Below are 22,691 nucleotides of genomic sequence, written 5' to 3'. Positions count from 1 at the left end.
CAGAATCCTCCGACGCCAGGTATGCGGGATTAATTTAGGAAAAAAAGACCACCGGATGTGATGAAGTGATACCGTGACAGCTGAATGGATATATTATTCTGCCTTTCCCTGGGTCACTTTGGCTGCCTGGACAGCAGACATCTTCTGCATCCAGCCCTGCGCTGGCTGTGGCTTCTTGACCGTGCGGAGGTCGTCGGTCCCAAAGCCCGAAATCCGCATGTTGTAGTTGCGCTCCAGCACGAGCTGGATGTCGCGGATCTCGAGCGTCGACGAGGGACGGAGCTTCGCCAGACGACAGGCGGCAGTGATCACGTCATCGACAAAGTCGTCGGCCATTTGAAGAATAAACTACGCTTGTTAGCTGCGACACTTGCCAAGAATTGATAGAGTGTGGTAGATCTTACCTCTTCGGCGTCCGGGGTGAGCCCCTCGCCTTCTCCGCCTCCAGTAACTTGGCGCACCAGAATGTCGAGCATTTTCTTACTCAACACTCGCTGGCCTTCGCCCTCGAGCACATAGCCAGGATGTTTCTGGATGGCTGGTTGGCCCATCACACCCATGGCGCCGTGGCCAGGACCGCCAGACAGCGTAGGGCGCGACGGGCCCATCGCCACGGGCTCTGGAGGCGGCACGTTGAGGTTCTTGGGAATGGCCATGTTGATGTTACGAGTCGTGTTCTCAGTGGACCGGTTCTGCATGTAGCCTGGGGGATGGCCATGAGGGTTCGCAGCCGACTGGGCCGCATTCTGCTGCTGGTTGGCGTTGGAGTAATTTTGGGCGGCCTGGGCCATCGCTGCCTGGTGGGAGAGTGGACGGGGAGGGCCCTGAGGATTGGGAGGTTGGGCAGGGGCAGCCCCCGGCGCAGATACACCTTCAGGCTGCTGGGGTGCGGGCTGATTTTGTTGTGGCTGTGGCTGACCAGGCGCCTGGTTGAACGCGTTCTGAGTCCCAGGAGCTGCTGGTGCTTGCTGGGCGGTGGGGGTAGGAACTGGCGCTTGTGTGGTGGGTGTCTGGCCCTGCTGCCCGGGCTGCGACGTTGCTGGCGACATGGCTGCTTGCCCTGCCTGGTGACGGGCAGCGTTGACAGCAGAGTTGATTGTGTGCGGTGCAGGTTGTGCTTGCCCAGGATGCATCTGAGCTGCTGTAGTCGGAGGACGATTGTCGCCTGTCGTAGCCTGATCGCCGCCTGCCTGAGCAGCCTGCTGGGCTTGGCCCTGACCCTGCGCCGCTCTGTTGAGTTGCTGATTCTGCTGCGCTGCCTTGAAGCTCTCCTGCTGCTCCTTGAACTTGTTGAGAAAATCGCTCCCTTCGCGGTACAGCTTTTCCGCCGCCATCTGCCTGTTCTTAAACTCCTGCATCTCCTCCTGCGTCATGTTGCCGGCAGCCTGACGCTGGTTCCACTGCTGTTTCAGCTCCGCCAAACGCACGCGTCCGATCTCCTGCTTCTGCAGCGCGATGCCATACCGCAACCTCGCCTCGGGAAGCCACGACTGCATCTGCTCCTTGCTGATATTCGGAGGAAGGAAGAAGTGGAGACTGTTGACTTTATTCTGGATCTGGGGCAGGAGCTGGTTAAACGACTGCGGATTGGTAGCCTGCGCCCGCTGCTGGCCTTGTTGGGCTGCCGTCGCGGCTGCCTGTGCCTGCTGTTGCTGTTGGAACCGCTGCTGGAACATGCGCATGCCCTTCATCAGGCTCTGCGACACCTGGGTCAGCCGCATGTGGGCATTTTGATATTCAGGACTCGACGGGTCCCGCGTGCTCAGAATCTCCCAGAGACCGCGGACGAGCTGCGTGTGCTGCTGCTTTTGCTGGTCATTAAGATGAGGTAGCTTTTGGACTTGGTCGGTGCGGATCAGCGAAGGCTGCTGCTGAGGAGGGACCTGCTGCTGTTGTTGCTGCTGTTGCTGTTGCTGTTGCTGTTGCTGCTGTTGCTGCTGTTGTTGCTGCTGCTGCGGCTGACTCGAAGGAGCCGAAGAGCCCGAGCCATCCATCCTGTAGACAGCCTTTGCGATTGATGGACGGTTCGTCCTTTGGGTGATGCAGAACGACGGAAGCTTCGACTCAGTCGGCCTCCAGGACCCCCTGAGCAGGACGAGATCAGGTATATATGAATAAACTACAGCTGATGGCCACCAGAAAAATGAGTCGGGAGAAAGTCAGCCAGAAAGTCTGGGCTCTGGATAGAACTGGAATGACGCGAGAGGCAATGAGGGCCGCGGTGGCAGGACGTCCGTCGAGATCGAAGCTTTTCCCCTCCTGCATAGCGGAGGCTTGGCATGCCGGCGCGTCTACAGACAGCGAGCTTTGTTTCAACTACAGTCAAAGGCCCCTCCCATGTGAATTCACCTACGATCTATTAACTGAGACTACTCTTCTCAGGGTCTTTAGATTTAATTGAGCGGTTCCAGCCTCACATGTAGGTAAGTTGCCGTTGTGTCAAGGCAATCTCCGATGGCGTATGTCTTACCACTACACTAGTAAGGTTACCTCAGGTACCTTATTCACTGCGTTGTGAATGACAGCTACGTTAAAGAAAACATCATGCACAAGTCAAATTCAGCACTTAGCAAGTGAATGCACACTTCCAACTGAAGATAAAATTACTTTATATCAATGGCAGGTAATTTCTTTTTAGTACTGTAGCTATTTGAGATTCCTCATGAACTGCTTAATCATGACATCTTTCGCCTTCAGTTCCCACCTCGCTGGTGAAGCTGTGAAATCTGCAATATCTTCGTCACAGGTCCTTTGTAAATTGTGCTGTGTTCTATTGCTTTGCCCTGTCTGACCCCATGAGAGACGTCAGACGTCATCTCTAAACCGACTTGCATTCTTGTCTGGGCCGACAACCCAGTAGATGCAAGTCTCCAGGGTAGAGTTTTAGCACTTCCCTTTTGATCTGAAGATGAGCATACCTCATCGTAGCATCACAATGGATAGTCGAACTGACCAGTCCTTTAACTGGACCTGGTCGAAGCAAAGGAATGCAGACTTCCCAATGTTTCGTTCCTGGACATCCAGAAACATAGCAGGGCACAGGAAACTGCTGCATTCGAGCTGCCAACCCCCGACAAGTGCTATAGACCTCCTCAGGGGCGTAGTCTCCTTTGTAATCTGTTATTGTCTGGTTGCGCGCTATGCTGATAAGGCACTCATCGCATCAGACCGCCCAGATCTCGTTCCATCCCAGACACTCGTTCTTCGAGAGCGCGCTTCTTTCGCTCCAGTTTGCGAATCTCTTCGAGTTCTCGCGCAATGTCCTCATCTGTGACATTCACCACTTCCTGTTGCGGCGTGTCCAAGTCCTCAAAGTCGTCGTCATCGTGGCCATAAGCCTGGCTCATGCGTTCGAGTTCTGCGGCATTGGCGGCGACCCGCGCTTCGAGCTGAGCAAGGGACTCGGTTACTTGCTGGTAGCGATAGCGCAGCGTGGAGATTTTCTCGGCAGCACCGGCAATGGGACTAGATCCACCGTGAGGACTCTGGTCAGCAATGGATGTGCACGCAGATGGAGAGAACCAGCTGGGGAGCTACTGACTAGACGTTGCATAGCTTCTCGGCGCCTTTCAGGAGGACCTCGACGTTGATCTCTCCCCGCGGTGCTCTGGCGGAGGCGCTGCTAGAGCGTTTGATCTCCTCCATCATGTCGACCCCCAGCACCCGGGCCACCGCAGATTGATTCCTGTTGTTTCGTGCAGCGTAGATGCGACTGGCCATGGACTCGCCCGCTCCTTCGGAGGGGTAGACGGTGCCTCGTCGCGTGGCCCGTCTCTGGGACGACGACAGGGACTTGGCAGACGGGTCGATGGAGAAGAGGGCGCGTTCATGTGCCTCGGTGTCCCTGATCAGGGCGGTGATGTCGTGGGAGTTCAGCAAGGCATTGGTAAAGATCTTGGGCGGGGGAAACCTGCGGGGAGATATGCACGATCAGTACGCGGAGAGCAGACAGCACGACGGAGCGGTCTTACGCCAGCTCTGAGATGGCATTGGCAGAGAGGCTGATCTGCTCCAGATGGCTCTCGAGGAGCGACATCGTGACAGGGCGCGTCTAGTCTCTTCTGGTGGTTGTTCAGGAATTTATTTAGCACGTAGAGTAGTGACAGCCTACCAGGCGTCGCATGCCTGATTTGTTGTTGCTGTCAACAAAGCAAACAGCCCAATGCCAAGCCTGCGACTGTCTTTTCCGGCCTCAGGCAGAGACACCGCGAGATCGATCGCCTCAGGTCGATGACAACGCAGCACTGCCAGCACAGCTCTTCCTCCTCCCTCAGCGATCCTGCTCAGGCAAGGCTGCACCCTCCAACTCAGATCTCGTACGACATCTGCACTCGACGCACCTGCCCAGCTGGCCCAGGCCGCTCGTGTGACACTGGCAGGGCGGCAATCTTGCTGACTCAGCCGCCTCGCTCGATCCCGTTCGCCAGGCGCGACGCTGACGCCTCTTCGGGTCAGCCTGCTTGCTCTGCTGCCGCTGCTCGCCTGCTCTCTCGCTCCATCACATCACCACCCTTGACATCACCCTTCATCAAGTCCCTTCTTCGCTCCCTTCCTCTCTCCATCGCCTCCCCTTCCCCCATCGTATTCCCTTCCGCGGCACCTGGCTTGCTTTGAGGTTCTCGCTTGGTTGGTGAGCCCCCCTTCCTCAAACCGGTGCTGTCGGTCCGTCGTCCCGAGCTTAGCTCTCCCAGCTGCAAATATGCCTGTTGAAAGGCGTTCCCTGCGGTCGAACAGCAAGTCCGACACCTCGTCCTCCACAAACGGCGAAAAGGCCCGCTCCAACTCGCAGAGTTCCACGTCCAACAAGGACAAGGCCGCCCCGACGACCCGGTCAGCTGCGAACAAGGCCAAATCCGCCCCGGCCAAGAAAGGCGCCGCTGGCAAAGGCGCCAGCAATTCTAACCCCATGGGCGGCGACCAGCCGCACGCAAACGGCTCTGAGCCCGTGGAAAACGGTGTCAACGGGGTCGAGGACGTGGAGATGGAAGAGGACACGGCAGGTGGGCCTACATCGTCCATCCAAACCAACAAGGACCGCGATGGTGACGAGATGACTGTTGTAGTGCCCCCATCCAAGGGTTCCCGATTATCCGGACAGCCTGGTCAGGATACTAAGAAGGATCAGGAGGGAGACGTTTCCATGGAGGGTACAGAAGAGAAGGAGGCTAAGGAGACAGAGCCCGAGATTGATCCCCGCGCCAAGGCAGTGCAAGGTGAGCTCGGCGCAGCATGCTTGCTCGGAGGTGCATGGACGCTGACGGTGAAGAACATCAGATATCAAGAACAACTTCAATCTCCTCGAGCGCGCGGTGACCCAATTCGACCCCAGATTTACCCTCCGCGTCTTGCGGTCGATATCCTCGATGCGGAAACATATTACCCCGGACGTCCTGGCGGAGGTCATTGTCGACACATATCCCAGCTCGCACCAGACGGCTTCCTTTTTGTTGGAGGCGATCGGTAAGGCGGGCGCCTATGACGGCGCGAAGATGGAGCTGGATTCGGATAAGTCCAAGCCGGTCGCGCGGGAGATCTTACCCGAGGTCGACATGTACCTGTCCATCCTGGTCCAGATCTATCTCTACGATCACAAGGAGATCCAGCGGGGCGCCGACTTCTCTAGCAAACTGGTAGAGCGGTTGCGGACTCTGAACCGGAGAACGCTAGATTCGCTGGCGGCTCGCGTGTACTTCTACTACTCTCTGTTCTACGAGCAACTGGCTCCGCTGCCTCCGTCCCCTACCGCTGCGGTCATCTCCATCCGCAAGCCCTTGCTCGCTGCTCTTCGCACTGCCGTGCTTCGCAAGGATGTGGACATCCAGGCCACCGTCATCACGCTGCTGCTGCGTAACTACCTGTCGACATCGCACGTCACTCAGGCTGACCTGCTCATCGCACACAACACCTTCCCGGCCTCTGCGTCCAACAACCAGATCGCTCGATATTTGTACTACCTGGGCCGTATCCGTGCCATTCAACTGCGGTACAGCGAAGCACATGAACACCTTACCGGGGCTACGCGCAAGTCGCCGTCCAGTTACAGTGCCAGCGGCTTCTACCAGGCCTCCACGAAGCACCTGGTCATTGTCAATCTCCTGATGGGCGACATCCCCGACCGCTCCATCTTCCGCCAGCCGTCCCTGGAGCGGGCTCTGCATCCGTACTTCCTCTTGGTGCGTGCGGTGAGCGTCGGAGACCTCGATGGGTTTTTGAATATCGTCAACACCCACGGCGCCACGTTCCGGAAAGACGGGACCTACACCCTGATCTTGCGGCTGCGACAGAATGTCATCAAGACCGGCCTTCGGGTGATGTCCCTTGCGTACTCCCGCATTTCGTTGCGCGATATTTGCATCCGTCTCGGGCTGGACAGCGAGGAATCAGCCGAATATATCGTCGCCAAGGCCATTCGAGATGGCGTCATCGAGGCTTCGATTGACCACGAGAAAGGCTATATGCAGAGCAAGGAGGTTGGTGACATCTACTTGACCAGCGAGCCCAGCGAGGCTTTCCATGCACGGATTAAAGCCTGTCTGGCCCTTCATGACGAGAGTGTCAAGGTATGCAAACCCTTATCGTTTCAGTCTTCCTACGGAAAAAGTCTCGATCCGGAATCTGACCATTTCTCTAGGCGATGCGATTCCCGATGAACCAGCACCGTTTGGAGTTGAAGAATGCGCAGGAGGCGCGGGAGCGGGAGCGGGAGCTGGCCAAGGAGATCCAGGAAGGAGAGATGGACGAGGATGACGCGGGCGGTGACTTTGACGGCATTTGATCTATCTCGGGCAAGGGGGGGATAATGACTTGTTGTGCGTCCAGCAGGGCGCTCTGCTGGTGGTGCTAGGTCTTTCGAACTCATGTGTTTTTATTGCACGCTTTGTGATCACCCCGGCTGCGCAGGGGGAGACACTGCGCAGAACTGGCTAATCTCGGCCGCATCATCTCGTCATGGGCTTGTTTCTTTGCTACCTTAGGTTGTCGTTTACTCTCTAGGTTGATGGGACAGTTTGGGTGTGTATGTACAGTCCGTCGACCGGGTGTTTTCGGCCGCTGCCGCCTTTACTGTTGTGTTGTGTTTTGTAGTCTGATGCTAGACCACGTGTGCAATTGATCTGTGCATTCTGAATCGCCCGTATTTATTCACTGCAGCGGGGGGCTGGTGTAGAGATTGATGTAATGCGGCTTTCTAGAATCGCAAAAGATTTCCGGGTTGATCCGGGAGCTTGACTCGCTGGAGCTGTGCTGGGCACGGTGGCTCCGGGCCGGCGAGTGTCTCGGCGATGGCTGGACCTCCGGCCGATCTTGGGCCCAGCAAATTCCGGCCTGCCACACGCCAGCAAAAAGTCGTCCGCAGTCACTCGACACCAGCAGCCACGCCGGTTCTTGATATCCCGCCCTTGTGCTGACCCTAGTCGTTAGTGCTCTTAGTCTTGTATGTTTTCTCTCTGAGTCTCGCTCTCAATTGCTGAGCATGAGAGCTCGATCTGTCCGCGCGTCCGGGCTGCTGCTCTCGCCTCGAGCTGTGCCGTCGACCTCGATATGCTCCCAATGCCTGCAGGATGAGCTCCTGTGCAGCCTGAAGCCCTTCAATTCACGAAAATACCATCCGAGCCGTCGAAAAAATGTGTCTCCCATCGGCGCGGCCGTCTCTGCCGCGCAGACCCTGTTCTCCAAGAGCCTCCCCAAACCTCCATCTGGCATCTCGGTCGATCCATTGCGTATCGTCGGAAAGGAACTGAAGTTCTTGACGAAGAATATACGAAAGCTGCTGGGATCAGGACATCCGATGCTGGATAAGGTCGCCAAGTACTATACCTGGAGCGAGGGCAAGCATGTGCGTCCGCTGCTGGTCCTGCTCATGTCGCGGGCCACGGCGCTGGCTCCGAGAAACCCGCACCCACCGCCATCAACTTCATCGTCGTACATCAGTGATCCTATCAGCTCACCACTGGTGCTCGCGGATACAAATCCAGACATCAGCCCCCTGACTGCACCATCCGTGGACTCCGAGTTACCGGACGACGACGGGATTCTGCCCACCCAGCGACGGCTGGCGGAGATAACGGAGCTCATTCACACGGCGTCCCTTCTCCACGACGATGTCATTGACAATGCGGTCACCCGTCGGTCGGCAACCTCAGCGAACCTGCAGTTCGGAAACAAAATGGCCGTGTTGGCGGGCGATTTCCTCCTTGGACGGGCCTCTGTCGCCCTGGCGCGTCTGAGAAATCCCGAAGTGACGGAGCTGCTGGCGACTGTGATTGCCAATCTGGTTGAGGGCGAGTTTATGCAGCTGAAAAACACTGCGTCGGATGACCCTAACCCGGTCTTCACGGAAGACACGATCACGTATTATCTGCAGAAGACCTACCTCAAGTCGGCCAGTCTGATCAGTAAATCGTGCCGGGCCGCTGCACTGCTGGGCAACAGCGCCCCAGAAATCGTGGAGGCCGCCTACTCTTATGGTCGCAACTTGGGCCTTGCGTTCCAGCTGGTCGACGACATGCTCGACTACACCGTCAGCGCCAATGAGTTGGGCAAGCCTGCGGGTGCCGATTTGGAGCTGGGTCTTGCGACGGCCCCGTTGTTGTTTGCATGGAAGAACAATGCCGAATTGGGGGCTCTGGTTGGGAGAAAGTTCTCACATCCAGGGGATGTGGAGAGGGTGAGTTGTATCAACTGCAACTGGGTGTGGTGAACCAAGCTGACCTGATTTCAACCACTACAGGCCCGTGAAATTGTTGCCAAGAGTGATGGCCTTGAGCAGACCCGGGCTCTTGCCCAGGACTTTGCGGACAAGGCAGTCGCAGCGATCAAAGATTTCCCTGAAAGCGAGGCCAAGGACGGTCTGATCGAGATGTGTGAAAAGACGATGAAGCGACGGAAGTAAAAGGACAATGACTTATGATCGTGCTTCTTGAGAGGGAGATGAACAATTCCCATTTATTTACACTTGGATGTTGTTGGGCATGAAAACAACGCAAGCTCAGCTGCACTTCCTTCATAACTAACTCCCCTATTCTATTATTCTTTCTCTCCTCCTCCTCTCTCTCTCTGTGTCTTTGTGGTATGTTACAGGAGAAAAAAAAGCAAAACAAACCTATCTTTACTGTTCAGACCAGTCTGCAGCTTGTGGCAGACCTGGTTTGATCTGATTTGATTAGCTTAGAGTTAGGGGGGCACAGCAGGGCGTGATGGAAGATGATGCCTTTATGCGGGGACTGGTGGTGAAGTTTTGCTGCTTTTTTGTTGTGTCTTTCTGTTCTGTCCTGTTCAGACCACATGCATGCATGCATATTGACTGACTGACTCACTGACTGGCTGACTGACTGACTGTTCTGGATGTAGAGTACTGCACTGTACAACTGTGATTGTTCTTTCTGCATTCATTTTTTGTTTTTGTTTTTTGTTTGCTTAGAAGGAGTGCAGCTTTGCTGTTGTTGCTGTCATTCTTATGATAAAGATTCACAGCTGTATATATCTTGTGAATCTCTGAGGTCAATCAATGCTTTTTCAAAGCAATGGTATGCGTCAACTCGGAAAATAAAAGTAAGGAAAAAAAAAGTATACATATATAAGTAAGAGTATTTCTGATCCATCCGACCAGCGGACCTTTTTTTTTTGTATTTAAGAAATGTCTATCTATGACTCAGTACCACCGGTAATTCTCTCCCACGCCTCCCGATACTTCTCCGCCGTCTTCTGCACCACCTCCTCGGTCATGCGGACGCCTTCCTTGCCCTTCAGACCTTCCTTCACGAGCCAGTCTCGCAGGTACTGCTTGTCGAAGCTCTCCTGGCTCTGTCCCACCACGTACTTGTCCCTGGGCCAGAACCGCGACGAGTCGGGCGTTAGGACCTCGTCGACGAGCACCACCTCGTCCGTTTCCGGGTCGAGGCCGAACTCGAACTTGGTGTCCGCGATGATGAGGCCGCGTTCGTAGGCGTATGCGTGGGCGGTCTTGTAGAGCTGGACGGCGAGAGAGGCGATCTTGGAGGCGTACGGTTCTCCGACGATGGCGGCAGCTGTGAGAACTCTTGTTAGACACGGGACAGAGACAGCAATCGTATTAGGTACGAAAGTTTACAAACCTTGATCAGGATGAATGTTCTCGTCATGCTCTCCCTGCTCTGCCTTGGTACTAGGCGTGTACAGAGGCCCGTCGGGGAACGCCTGGCTCTCCTTCAACCCCGCAGGCAACGGTATGCCATGGACGGTCCCCGATTTCTGATACTCCTTCCACGCGGAGCCGGTGATGTATCCTCGCACGATGGCTTCGATCGGAAACACCTTCAGCCGGCGAACCTGCATGCTCCGGTTCTGCAGCGTGGGCCGCAAGGACGGCGGGATCTGCGGGGGCAGGTCGAGGGTAAGGAAGTGCGTGCGCAGCGAAGGGATGGCGTCTTGCAGGATCTTGAACCAGGCTTTTGTGCAGAGGGTGAGGAGGACGCCTTTGTTGGGGATGCCCTGGGAGAGAATCAAAGTCAGCAATGCATTGTTTTATTTTTTTTCCCGGGAAATGATATTGCAATGCGCACATTCTCCATGATCACATCGTATGCGGAGATGCGGTCGGTCGCGACGAAGAGAAGCGTCTTGTCGTCGACTTCGTACAGGTCGCGGACCTTGCCTCGAGCGATGAGCGGCAATGCGCCCTGGAGATCCGTCTTTGTCAGTGCATCCGCCATGGTGAGTGATCTAGACAATTGCAATAGTTCTGCGACAATCAATTGGAGTGAACGTCGATGAGTCTTCTTGCATGCGACACTTTCGGCGGGGATTGGCGGGGCAGCTGCTTCTGCCTTGTTTCTGCCTCAGGCAGAATTCTACCTTCGCGTCCTTCCGCCATGCGCGTCGTGTTTGATAGAGATGGTCAGTCTTAATTATCCATCAAGGCGATGCCATCGAGTTCATGAAGGAAGCTAAATACTCTTGATTTATTTATTCACCGGCTATTTACGCCAATTCAGACAGACTCGATGGTGCTGTGTTGTTATTGAGCGGGCCTGGTTTGATGCTGTTTGACCGGATAACTTCGAGCATGTCCAAGCAATCAGTATGAGCCGCTACCTGACACCGTCAAAGGTGGCATTGCTGTGCCTGGTTTCATTGTACACAGAAGGAGTCGTCCCCAACAGCTCTGCTGTCCCTGTTCTCTCCTTTCTGGTGTCGCATATCCTCCCGCTGGGCTCCTCAGAACGGGCCTCCCTCTCATTCAAACGGGACCGAAACCATGCAGTCTCAATTCAGGAGTTCGAGGAGACCCTTTCCCCCCACGCGTCATCCATTCCAGGTCGTTCGATCTGGGACCTCTTCCTGAAGAAAATCTGGTCGCTCGACTGCTGCGACGCTCTCGAGGTCTTTTTCTCCAACATCTCCTCCATCGTCGAGAAGACGCGCGAGGAGCAGATCCAAGACCGAGACAATGGCATTGCCCCGGTGACAGACCGGATGCTTCTCACTCGATGCTCCCCGCTGGGTGCGTTTGTCCGCCGGGCTCAGCTTGAGTTCACGAGGTTGCAGTTCCACGATTCGGTGAAGCTCTGGAGGGGCTTCATCAAGTATCGTCTTCCAACTTTCCGCGCCTGGGCGAGGAGGAATCCGTCAAGCGAGCAGACGGCAATTGACGTCAACCTGCTCGATCTGGGCGTGGATTCCAGCAGCCATCTGGCGCAGGTCGTGTATGGGAACATTGGGGACGACTTGGAAGCGGAGGCTGGCATTAGCACGAAAGATGTTGAGCGATTGCTCGAGTTCCAGGTTGGAGAGTTGCAAAGTCAGAAATCCTTGCTCCTGTTCAGTTGCTTGTATTAACGTATTTTCAGGGCTGGGTGGGAGAGTATCGGACGAAATGAAAGTCCAACTCGAACATATCATTCAAACCGGCGTGACTGTTCCGAGTTTGTCACATTATTTACGGTAGGTGATGGCTTCTTATTTAATTGGAGCTGGACTGATTTCCTAGATTCCTTGATTCCTGGAGAGCTGGAGATTACCCGTCTTCATTCGACAACCTCCACCGCTATTTCGACTACACGATGCACAATCGTGACCGCAGCTTCTATCAATACGCTCTCCTCAACCTTGCCATCCTCCAGGCCGACTTTGGCTGCTACAGCGAGGCGGTCTCTGCCATGCAGGAGGCGATTGCCATTGCGCGCGAGTCGCACGATATGAATTGTCTCAACTTCTGCATGAGCTGGCTGTACCACTTTGGCAAAGCGTTTCCCGAGGAGATGAGGGATGTTCAAAACACGGGCATGCTCGGCAGCGAAAAGGAAGGCCTGGCGTTTCTGAAGGCGAAAGCGAAGGAGACGGAGATGTGGAGTCTGCTCAGCACGACGCAGCTAAGTGAGGCCAAGCTCGAATTGCAGAATGTATATCTCCGCATTTTGTGGAATATGAATTCAGAATCATTACTGAAAAACGGTCTAGGGAGAAAGCCTCGCGTCTGTCTTCGAGAACGTCGTCAAAGCTTCTCATCTGAATGTCACCAAAAATCTGTTGACTTCGATGGGCCCTCAACTGTTGTTCCAGGCTTCTCTCTTTGCTCGAATTGGTATGGAAACCCGTCAGTGATAGCTTGTACGGTGTTTGGCTAACTGCTCAGGTCTATCGCATATTGCCCTCTTGAACTGCGAGATTTTCCGCGAGTGCTACGCGAACAAAGCGCCATTCGAAGATTACCTAAAGAGCACGTTTCGAAGTTGTCAGCTGGTAAGTAGATTGTCTACTCTACTTATCTGGTTGTCCACTGACAGGTGTAGTTGGCCCAAAGCGGTTGTTACAAAAAGGCCATGGCACGCATCAATGACATCTCGCCAGAGAAACTTCGCTCGCTCAAAGCGAATCAGCATTGGTCATATTATTCTGGGATCCTCAAACTGCAAAGGCAGATTTATAGGTATGAGTGATTCTGTCTATTTTCGTTTCAGAGACTCATGCCTCGTTTGCTAGAGATGACACCGTCGCAGCAGAACATCTGCTTTCGCAGCTCCAAGAGATGCAACTCCCCGACGCCGATCTTTCCCTCAATCTGTTGTTCCTCGAAATTGAATTTCGCCTTCGCAAGGGAGACTACCACCGTGCACTGAAAATCGTCGAGCAGATCGCGCAGTCTATGCAGCAGGAAAACTTTGACGTCTACACGCAGATCAAGCTGCTGTGCTACAAGGCCCGAATCATGGACAAGACCGGTCAGCCACAGCGCGGGTTCTCCCTGGCGATGAGGGCGGCCAGCATCGCCCACCGATCGCGGGTCCTCCCGGCACTGTGGGAAGCCATCGGTGTGCTTTCGGGCGTGTTGCTGAGTCTGCGGGAATTCGAGGCCGCCGCCGAGATGATGGAAAGCATCATGCCGCAGGTCCTCGAATTCGAAGACCGCTCACTAACCGCGCGCTCGTATTCGGTGCTCGTGGACGCGTACATGGGCCTGGCCGGCGAGTATTCTTCCCCCGGGCGCGCCCCCGACCCTGTCAAGAGGAAGGAGTACGTGACGCGCGCGCTGGAGTACATTGACTGCTCGTACGACGAGTACGAGGAGATCGAGGACCTGGCCGGCCAGTGTGAGATGATGGCCAAGAAGGCGACAGTCATGCATCTGTCGGGGGATCCGGTTCTGGCCAACGACTACGCGGCTAAATATCTGGACTTGAAGAGACAGGCTGCTGCAGAAAGAGAGGATTAGTGGAAGCAAGATAAATATAGTGTTGTAATAATACCATTGTGGATTGAACTTTGGGTTCGTCGAATGTAAACAGCAGGCACGTGGTAAGGTAATGGTAACGTGAGCATGATCTGGCGTCTGGCCTAGAGCGACAGGGGTACAGAGGAATCAATCGAGACTATTATGGGCCTGTGCAGCTTCATAAGTTGGAAAGCTTGAGCCGTCTGAGATCTACTTACGTTCTAGGAACGAAGTTTGGTATCTCGAAGCAGTTCATTAATTACTATGGATCTGGTCTCCCTGCTTGGGAGGAGCCTAAGTTTAAAGACTTCAATTGATATTTCTCTCTGGTATTTTGTGTTCTCTCTCGCGACTTTTGTCTGCTCCATCGAGTCAAAGCTGACTGGTCGCTATCCCGTCTCTACAAAAACTTGGTCTCTCGTTTGTAACTGCCTTCCCAGACTGAACTAGCCAAAAGTTCCCTCACGAACAGGCCTAGGATCATAGATATTAGGACCGCTCCAGTCGAAACTGATCGCCTTCATGATCTCCTCCCCGCTATCCTTGGGCAGGAGCTTCGCCTTGGTGAAGTCCTTAATGACGGTAGCAGCCCAGAAGCGAGACCCTTCTCCTTCCTCAGTGAAGGTGTATCTCTCCCGGCCTTCGTTGACAATAACGTCGATGAAGTCCTGGACAGAGGGGAAATTGCGGGTGTAGAACAGCTGGACGATGTGTCCGCCCCAGTTTGATGCAGGTGAAGCGTCAAAGGGCTTCACGTTGGACAGGTGGATCTTCCCTTCCCGGCCGTTGGCCCCGTAGCCCTGGGCCATCTCGACGCGTACGCAGGCCTCCACCTCGTACTGGAAGAGCAAGGCCCAGTGGGCTTCGCTGTTGCCGGTGGAGTTCTCGTCGGTGCGGTATGCGCAGGCGTACATGGTGAAGCAGATGCGGTCGAGGAGGGTGAGGTCGAAGTTTGTGGTTACCCAGTTGTCGTCCATCTCGAAATAAATTGTTCAGTCTGTCGTCATTCATATAGGATTTGTACTCACCTTGGCTGTTGAGAGAGAGCTTCGAGAGCTTCGGTGTTTTGTTTTCCCCTGGACCAGAGGAGAGATATCTCTCAGGAAGAAGATGGAGCTTTGATGGATGGGATGATAGGTTAGCTGTTGAAGGCCACTGAGCACTTAAGTGAGAGACACGAGGTATTTATGTGCTGCTGCGGTTGTTGTCTTTGTTTCTGCCGGCCTTTACCCTCGAGCGAATCCCATCTGAGCGGAGAGTTCCGGTGAAAGAAAAGTAGTAGACGGGAAATAAGAAGCAGGCTTGCGATCGGCGGAATCTAGAAAGAGTAGATAATCATTGCTCTCTTTCTGGAGATATTTGCTGAAGCAGTGGATGGATTCGTAGGATCTTGTCCACTGAAATGACTGGTTACGAGCCCTAACCCTGTTCTTTTTCAATGTATATGGCTGGCAGGAATCTCACTATTCGTAAATGTACAAAATACAGACACAGATAACATAAGAATCGAGTACTTCGCAGTTGTCGACAGGTTGAACTGGTCTTACACGGTGATTCTGGTTCCGGATCAGATGACTTCCCAATACGGCAGAGACTGTGAATCCGAGTCGAATTTCGACGCTGATGTCCGCCTTACCTCCATCTAAGCTAGCGAATGGTGCCACCGGCTTTGCTCCACGTCGAATTCCCCAGAAGATGTGGTTTCCTCCATCCTCGTTTTTCCTTGGTGCGCACAACTCGTCTGATTGGAGCTCGAGGAGACCTACCTACAATCTTTCCAGTCTCGACACTGCACTGTGTTCCTCATCATTCTTGGTGTCAGCTCCTATCTAGCCACGCTAGACTGCTGCCATGTCCTTAATAGCCATCTTTGTCATCATCTGCCTGATCAGTCTGGCACAAGGTGAACTGAACTCTGAAGCATTCCAGCTTATCTCTATTCAGCTAAACTAGCAAATTTCGACTCACACTATCTTTTTAGGAATATGGATCACGTTCCCTAACGCCGGCTCCATCATCGATGCCCAGCAACCCTTGGCGCTCACTTGGACCTATGACACCGAAATCGACACCAACAGAGTGTACATCTACATTGTGCAGAACTCCACCCAGTTCGCGCGCGAGATGGCCATCAACGTCGACGTCCCTGCACAAACATACACTCTCACTTCGTGGCAAGACATCATTCCCAACGGAGACGGCTATCAAATCAGTTTCGTTCCGATGCAGAGTGGTACCGGGAACGGCGCTCTCTCGGAGAAGTTTTCTGTCGTCCACTCGATTTTCAGCGTAACTTCTTTCTTGCCAGGCAGTACATCTTCTACCTCTGCAGCAACAAGCGCTGCTGCGTCAACGGCATTCCCTTCCCATGTAAGCCGCTCAAGCGACACAAATGGACTAACACCTGGAAGCAAAGCTGGCATCAGTCTTGGAACCATTGGCAGTGTTGCTCTGGTTGGAACTCTTTCTGGTCTGGTGTTTCTCTACTACCGCAAGTACAAGCGGAAACGCAGCCGGGCCGACAGGTGGTTACCAGAACCTCCACAGCAGAAGCAAGCTGCCGAAGTGCATCCCGTCGTGGAAATGGACGAGGGCACACGGAAGCATGAGCTGGATGGAAACACGGCGTGTCTTCGACCGGAATTGTCGGCTTCGGGTTCGGTGGAAAAACGGAGAATCCACGAATTGCCTGGTTAGGAGGGAGAGAGTCGAGAATGACCTGGGTGAGGAATGGTGGAATGAACCATTCTGAATGAAGAAGGCTCTGCTGAAGTCGAAGGCATGGCCTGAACTACTATTACTGTGTGATAGAGTCATTTTCTTCTGTTCGATTAGACGTAGTCTAATTGAGATGGGATGAAGTCCATGCAAGAGCTCCTTGAGTATGCAACCTCGCATAGAGGGATAATGCAGGGACGGGCGGGATGGCAGCCGAGACGCTCAATCATAGATCCGATCTGGTGATCGCGTTGGGCATCATCATCGGTCCCTAGGGTGCTTGACGACGGTGGAGTCGTCCACCGAGAAAACGTGGCTAGAGAACCCTGTCGACAATCGGGAAAGATGCAATCTCGCGGGTCGACAGGCGAGACATCTACCATGATCGCGGGAGAAACGACTACATGGCCACCTGCATATATACCCTTTTGTTGATATGCTCTAGCACATGCGACCATAGGGTGTGGAAAGCAGGGCTTCCCGTCCGCTCAGCCGTACTTAAGCCACACGCCGGCTGGTTAGTAGTTGGGTGGGTGACCACCAGCGAATCCCAGCTGTTGCATGTTTTTGCTTTAACTTTTTCTTTGGGTTGTTGTGTATCAATCGCTTGTATTTTGGTGAGTATTTTTGGCCCCTTTTCTTTCTTTCAATTTTTTATTACGTACAGATGGATCGTGGCCCTCATTTACCACCGAACCACTCACGCTCACACAAAAATCCAGCTGAGCGAAGGTTTGAGCGCGTTCTTTGTCATTTCCCGAGTCTTCTTTTCTGGGCCCTGGATGTTCTTGCCCTGTGCAGGTACCGTGCATGTACAAAGAGCTCTTCATGAAAGTCCTCCTGTTAGTATCCACCTAGGTAGATGTCAGTGTCTGTGGGATCGCTCCTAATAATCATTGGATACTGCTATCTGCATTTAGAACTATCAACCATAATGATCAATATGGGTTGCTCATAGGTAAATAGTCCCTTGCAGAATGCGTAGGCAAAGACAACGGGATCGAATCTCTGAGCTTCGTATTCCATTCTATTTTCGGCTCTTTGTGGGGTTTATTGTCCGGTCCCTGTGAGTACCGTTTCATTCCGTTTCAGCAGACCACGGCACGTATACGAGGTGCTTCTTGGCTGGGTCCGTGCCGTCTGGTGGTAGTAGCAGCTGAAGTAGTCGAATACTCGATGTAATGTACCTACTAGGCCATGTACTCTCTGGCTCAGTCGGCCTCCTTCCGTGAAACGGAGTCTTCAAGCTCGCTTTGAAGGGAGTAATAAATGAAGGGGTAGCTATCATTCCTGGTGATCATAGATAATGGATGGATAGGAGATGCCAAAAGGTTGTGGGGAAACACCGTCCCCAACTACAAACCAACTGCAGCAACACTGACTGAAGATATCGTAAATTTCCAACATGTTGTGCTGACACCTGTCATTATCTTCTCGTAGGTTTCTCTGCGATGAAACGTTTATTCTTACCTCTAAACACGTGCAGTCAAAATTAAGAAGTGGCTGAACGGGTGGCTTGGAATGTGGCCCCGGACCCCGCTTTCTTGGTAAACGGTTCCTAAATTTGGTGATAACCTCGTATTTTTCAGCTGCTGTGGTGCAGATCTTGTGGAAACTTCGATGGTAGTCAAGTTAACAAACTCGCCAATGGGGAAAATGTTCGTGTGACCTAGAACAAACCCCTTATTTGCGATTATACGAAATAAGTCTAAATTAAGAAGGATCCCTAAACCCTAGCTTAAAACGTAAACCCCACTTCGACAATAGGCCAGGACATCAAAATGTCAGTTATCATTACTAAGTCCTGAAACATATGACGTTGCGATTGCTACCGCGGGTCCCAGTTCGGCGTAGGCAGAAAAAAGCTTGCTACCTGCTCTGCGGCTGTGGCTGAAGTTTCCCCAGACGCCGTCCCCAGACAAGTTTCTTCCAGCGTTCATGTTCTAGAAGCCTGCTGAACTAAACTTGTCATATCGATAGGTAGGATCGCAGGAACGATCGTTCATACCCATCCTACAGAGGCACGCGTTTTCGTGATGGACCTCATGCTTGGGCAGGAACTTTTCATTCTCTGGGTATCGGTTTTGTCTTTCTTTTCTTTAATTCTTGTCTTCGACTACCATACAGATAATTTGTATATAAAATCAGAATAGTTAACCCGCTGCTTAAAGGCAGTCCTGTAATCCAGCACTAATATCTCAGCAGATATCTGATCTAGTTATTTTGGGGTAAAGTCTACAGAGTAGGGAGACCCTATTGCAGAATGCCGAGATGATTACTTACTACTTCCGTATAGCTTTGGGGGCGATCATGCACGTCAATACGAGGATCCACGGAGCCCAACCAACCAGCTTTGCAGAAATGGAGCATGTCGTGCAGGGGATGGCACAGCAAATCAGCTGCGCCCCATATCAACTTTTAATTAAGCATCTAATTAGACCAAAATAGTTTATCTGCTGGATCTGGTCATAGCTTATGATCTCGTGTTCAGTGAGTTGGTATTTATCGATAAAATGCGCATGTAACCTAAGAAAATTGAAACGGGTTAATATTCCTCGTATCCGTATTTAGACTCATAAAAAGAATGTGGGTTCCTGAGAACCTGAGAACAAGTATGGCAAGTTCTACGTGAATACGAGCTCAGCATGAATGTTAGAGGCCAGTCCCATGTCGAAGGATTGGCCCCTGCATATGGAGAGAGAACTGGCAGTGCATACTTTGGGAATTACCTGACGATCATCAGGGATACTTCCCAGATAGGAAATCGTATACTATTCTGATGTTTGCGCCTTCAGATGTATACGAGCAAGACATAGATTCTTGGCCTTCAGGGCAAAAGTTATAAAGGCGTGGACGTTTCCCTCGATCAGACTCGATTCATCATCAGCATCGATAACAATCACAGACAATCAAGCGACAGCCTTACAAAAAAAAAAAAAACAAAAACCAAAGTCTCTCAAAACCGAACTATCGCTTCCACTTCCACAACAATAAACCTTCTATCACAATCAAAATGCGCTTCTCCGCCATCGTCTCTGCCCTCCTCGTCTCTGCTGCTGCCGTCTCCGCGGCTCCAGGCACCACTGCTTCGGCGGCAATGCAGAGCGTCAACGACAGCGCGAATGCTGCCATGAAGCAGCTCGAGGCCCTTGGCTGCAGCTACCTGAGTAAGATGATCGATCCCCCTGCCAATCATCGATTTTGCATCCTGCTGACTGATTGATTCTCAACAGAGTGCGTTTCTGCGCTGGCCGGTGAAACCGCTGCCTGCGGTGCGGCTGCTGCTGAACTCGGTGCCAGTATGACTCACCCTGTTTGGAGAGACTCTCAGTATCATGACCTCGACTAATCGAACTTTCTGCAGACATTCTGGCTGACCTGGCCTGCTTTGCCTCTGTCGGAAACAACATCGCTGGCGTAAGTGATGTCCTGTCCTGACTCGAAAATACTAGCCTGGATATATATATGTGCTAATCCGATCGATCTCACACAGGCGCCCTGCAACGGCTGCTTCTAAGCTATTCGCTGAAATCTGACTTTGCTGGTTGAGCGTGTGAGTCGCTCTCAAACTCATGCTGTTAGCTAAGAAGAAGTGTTACTTTGTCCCGTGGTTGAAGTAGGGAGGAAAGAGATCGGGGATGTGAGTAGATTTAGGCAGGGGTAGACAGAATGAACAATTTATCAGCCATATCAAAGTTCCTCTTGTTTTCTTTTCCCTTTTTTCTTTTTAAAGTTCATCGTAGAGTGTAGTATCGAACGTTCTTTGTCTTGCCTTCAACTCGTTCCATGTCTTGACTAGACTGGATGACCTTTTCTTTTTCGAATGTGCTTTGGTATGTAGGTAGACAAAGACGTCTTTAAGAATTCTTGTAGAATGTAAGAGACCCTTCGTGATACAAAATCACGTGTTCAGAGGGCCCTAATCTTTTTTTTTCAGTACTTTTTTGCTTCTTATTGTAGAAGTCAGGGTTAATGGTCGTATATATTATTAAATGCAAGGCATGAAAATACATGCAAGATGCTCATACATCCCCAAGCAAAAGAAGGGATTTTTAAGCTTGCTGTTGGATTCATTCACTACTACTACCTGCCTAGAGAGGTATGAGTACATCCAAATTGGGCTTAGTGCATTTTCCTAAAAGGTTCATCACACATACACTGTGTCTACGTGAAATCAGTCTCCAGTTCAATAGACACCTGGTAGCGACTTATTTCCCTATGATTTTTCACATGGTTTGGGTCCTCCTATAGACTCATCGTCTATGGAATGGCCTGAGGCCTCCAAGCTGACCCGTTAGGCAGTCACCTACTGCCAAAATATGCAACTATGACGCGTAGTCGGAGATATACAACTCGTTAGTAAAATTTGCGTTGAATAAATGAGCTCTCCTTCTTTTCTTTTTCGTTCTGTCTATTAGGCTGATAGGAAAAATTTACTCATGGCGCGCTAGCCCCGCTGTGGTCATCGGGTCTTGCATTCTCAACGCTGACGCCTCTCTTACTTTTCTACGCTTGGTCTATGTTACTCATTCTTACAAATGTAACCTGCATCGCTTAGGCATATCTCTTCGCATCAGAAAGCTCTCCAGCCGCTTTGGCTTTGGAAAAGCCAGGAGACAGCGAGAAGAAGAGGAAGCTCGAATCAAAGCCCGCGACAAAACCATTGACAGTCTGTACCAGGTCTTGAGCCTTGTTCACAGATATCCGGGTCTCTATCTCGATGACGAACTTGCAAGATCCTTCCACATCTCCCTTGAGGATCTAGAGCTGAACGAAGATGGCACCTATTCGGCATCTAATGACCAATACTTCTTCAAGCCGTGGTCGTTCGCCCAACTACAAGCTCACCCCTTCGACCAGAATGACGAATACTCTCAATGGTCACTCAGGAACACATATTCCTGGTGGGGACGATTTCAGCCTAGTAACGAGAGCTATATTTCGGGCGCCGAAATGTTGGAGTCACATCTGCGCTGGGTAGCCGGGGGATGTGCGCGAATTGTCCCTGAGGGGAACAGGAGGACATATCTCTTGCGACTAGCCAATTGGAGAAACAAGTACGCAGCTCTTGGTTAATTCTTCTACTAACATAAAATGGGGACTGATTTCTAATCTTGTCTAAGAGGATATTGTATTGCCCCGACGTGGTCCATGAGAACTTTCTTCTCATGCTGATTGATGGTCGAGAATTTGCGTCCCGAGAAGGATGGATTGCGCCTGATTCACAGCGTGAAAACGAGCCTCATGTCATGATCACAATGGAACATTTTTATGCAGGCGATGAGAAGATTTCCCGCGGAGAGATTCTGGCAATTCTTGCGGTGATGATGACACAACTTGATCACGATACTCTTCAAAGCCATTACATCACCCCTGTAAGTCACTCTTGGTATCTTGGTGGTATTTTCGATTTTTTACTTTGAATCCAATCAATCTGTGGCGCGACTTCCTTAGGTGATGGTAATCTCTTGCATGGGTTCGATGCAAGGAAGAATCTTGCAGTCTCATGTGACTAACAACGGACTTGTCATTCGAAAGACCAAGCTCCACAGTTTCCAAACGTTACAGGATCTTAAACAATCAACTGATCTTTTCTCGAGATATATGGCGAGTGATAGGGTCGGGGATACGCGGCAGTTTGTTTCGTTCGATGTCGAGAGTCTGCCAAAGATGCCGGTACCTACTTCAGAAATTACCGCTTCCAAATCAGAGATCATTGCATCAGCTTCGGAAAACGTCGCACCCTCCTCACGACAGGATATCGGTGAAGGTTAAGAGGGTCTGATCTTCTTGTACAGTACAATACCACCTAATAGTTTCCAATGCTATCAGTCTGTGTTGCTGACAATGTCAATGTCGTGCCATTATCATCTTTTAGATAAACTACTAGGTTCCTCATATTGTAGATAGAAGTATGGGACCAGCCTGATAGACTCGAGGCTAGCCTCCCTTTTCGGTCTAGTACATCCACCATCATCCCCTGCTGTCAAATACGTCAGTACAACTTCAAAGTTGCCTACAGGTACCTGGCACCTACTTTGCTGCTACCTTTTTCGACATCAGAACTGTGAATCCTTAGCTCTTCCTGTATCTCGGTGCTTGCATAAGAAAATTACACTCCTGGACAGATCACTGCACCATTCCTCTCCATGGCTTCACTTGAAAATGTAGCTGCTCACTCCGATTGGATAAGGAAGATCATTTCACTGACATATGCCATCAAGAGGCCAGCCAGGATAAGCGCTTAGTTATTAATCTAGAAGCCTATTCCTCTATTCCTAGTTAT

The 22,691-nt window shown here is 52.0% G+C and overlaps 10 protein-coding genes across 10 annotated transcripts; 5 read left to right on the top strand and 5 right to left on the bottom strand.

The window, feature by feature from the left end:
* Positions 1-93: 93 nt before the first annotated feature.
* T310_1165 (Transcription initiation factor TFIID subunit 12) lies at positions 94-1,994 on the bottom strand (the record flags this gene model as incomplete). Its single annotated transcript, XM_013475964.1, has 2 exons — positions 94-348; positions 405-1,994. 2 exons carry the CDS (start codon positions 1,992-1,994, stop codon positions 94-96), a joined length of 1,845 nt encoding a protein of 614 aa, XP_013331418.1.
* A 1,161-nt stretch (positions 1,995-3,155) lies between these two features.
* T310_1164 (uncharacterized protein) lies at positions 3,156-4,036 on the bottom strand (the record flags this gene model as incomplete). Its single annotated transcript, XM_013475963.1, has 3 exons — positions 3,156-3,465; positions 3,542-3,910; positions 3,972-4,036. The coding sequence occupies 3 exons, from the start codon at positions 4,034-4,036 to the stop codon at positions 3,156-3,158; spliced, it is 744 nt and encodes a 247-aa protein (XP_013331417.1).
* Positions 4,037-4,906: 870 nt separating this feature from the next.
* On the top strand, positions 4,907-6,775 carry T310_1163 (uncharacterized protein; the record flags this gene model as incomplete). Its single annotated transcript, XM_013475962.1, has 3 exons — positions 4,907-5,213; positions 5,275-6,560; positions 6,632-6,775. 3 exons carry the CDS (start codon positions 4,907-4,909, stop codon positions 6,773-6,775), a joined length of 1,737 nt encoding a protein of 578 aa, XP_013331416.1.
* Positions 6,776-7,471: 696 nt separating this feature from the next.
* T310_1162 (hexaprenyl diphosphate synthase) lies at positions 7,472-8,890 on the top strand (the record flags this gene model as incomplete). Its single annotated transcript, XM_013475961.1, has 2 exons — positions 7,472-8,665; positions 8,729-8,890. The coding sequence occupies 2 exons, from the start codon at positions 7,472-7,474 to the stop codon at positions 8,888-8,890; spliced, it is 1,356 nt and encodes a 451-aa protein (XP_013331415.1).
* Positions 8,891-9,642: 752 nt separating this feature from the next.
* On the bottom strand, positions 9,643-10,688 carry T310_1161 (Phosphoribosylaminoimidazolesuccinocarboxamide synthase; the record flags this gene model as incomplete). The annotated part of the gene is made up of 3 exons (XM_013475960.1): positions 9,643-10,025; positions 10,092-10,467; positions 10,539-10,688. The coding sequence occupies 3 exons, from the start codon at positions 10,686-10,688 to the stop codon at positions 9,643-9,645; spliced, it is 909 nt and encodes a 302-aa protein (XP_013331414.1).
* Positions 10,689-11,058: 370 nt separating this feature from the next.
* On the top strand, positions 11,059-13,687 carry T310_1160 (Anaphase-promoting complex subunit Apc5; the record flags this gene model as incomplete). Its single annotated transcript, XM_013475959.1, has 5 exons — positions 11,059-11,776; positions 11,826-11,919; positions 11,966-12,559; positions 12,611-12,717; positions 12,936-13,687. 5 exons carry the CDS (start codon positions 11,059-11,061, stop codon positions 13,685-13,687), a joined length of 2,265 nt encoding a protein of 754 aa, XP_013331413.1.
* A 446-nt stretch (positions 13,688-14,133) lies between these two features.
* Positions 14,134-14,601, bottom strand: T310_1159 (uncharacterized protein; the record flags this gene model as incomplete). Its single annotated transcript, XM_013475958.1, has 1 exon — positions 14,134-14,601. One exon carries the CDS (start codon positions 14,599-14,601, stop codon positions 14,134-14,136), a length of 468 nt encoding a protein of 155 aa, XP_013331412.1.
* Positions 14,602-15,538: 937 nt separating this feature from the next.
* On the top strand, positions 15,539-16,384 carry T310_1158 (uncharacterized protein; the record flags this gene model as incomplete). Its single annotated transcript, XM_013475957.1, has 2 exons — positions 15,539-15,590; positions 15,669-16,384. 2 exons carry the CDS (start codon positions 15,539-15,541, stop codon positions 16,382-16,384), a joined length of 768 nt encoding a protein of 255 aa, XP_013331411.1.
* Positions 16,385-17,877: 1,493 nt separating this feature from the next.
* On the bottom strand, positions 17,878-18,775 carry T310_1157 (uncharacterized protein; the record flags this gene model as incomplete). Its single annotated transcript, XM_013475956.1, has 3 exons — positions 17,878-18,087; positions 18,531-18,614; positions 18,689-18,775. 3 exons carry the CDS (start codon positions 18,773-18,775, stop codon positions 17,878-17,880), a joined length of 381 nt encoding a protein of 126 aa, XP_013331410.1.
* Positions 18,776-19,418: 643 nt separating this feature from the next.
* Positions 19,419-22,180, top strand: T310_1156 (uncharacterized protein; the record flags this gene model as incomplete). The annotated part of the gene is made up of 8 exons (XM_013475955.1): positions 19,419-19,572; positions 19,639-19,704; positions 19,770-19,822; positions 20,247-20,281; positions 20,424-20,504; positions 20,857-21,462; positions 21,531-21,780; positions 21,908-22,180. 8 exons carry the CDS (start codon positions 19,419-19,421, stop codon positions 22,178-22,180), a joined length of 1,518 nt encoding a protein of 505 aa, XP_013331409.1.
* Between the last annotated feature and the right edge of the window lie 511 nt (positions 22,181-22,691).

This window comes from Rasamsonia emersonii (assembly GCF_000968595.1).
Source record: "Rasamsonia emersonii CBS 393.64 chromosome Unknown ctg1118621759978, whole genome shotgun sequence".
Lineage (NCBI taxonomy): Eukaryota > Fungi > Ascomycota > Eurotiomycetes > Eurotiales > Trichocomaceae > Rasamsonia > Rasamsonia emersonii.
The sequence above is the reverse complement of the archived record's forward strand: the minus strand, read 5'-3'. Positions and strand labels throughout refer to the sequence as shown.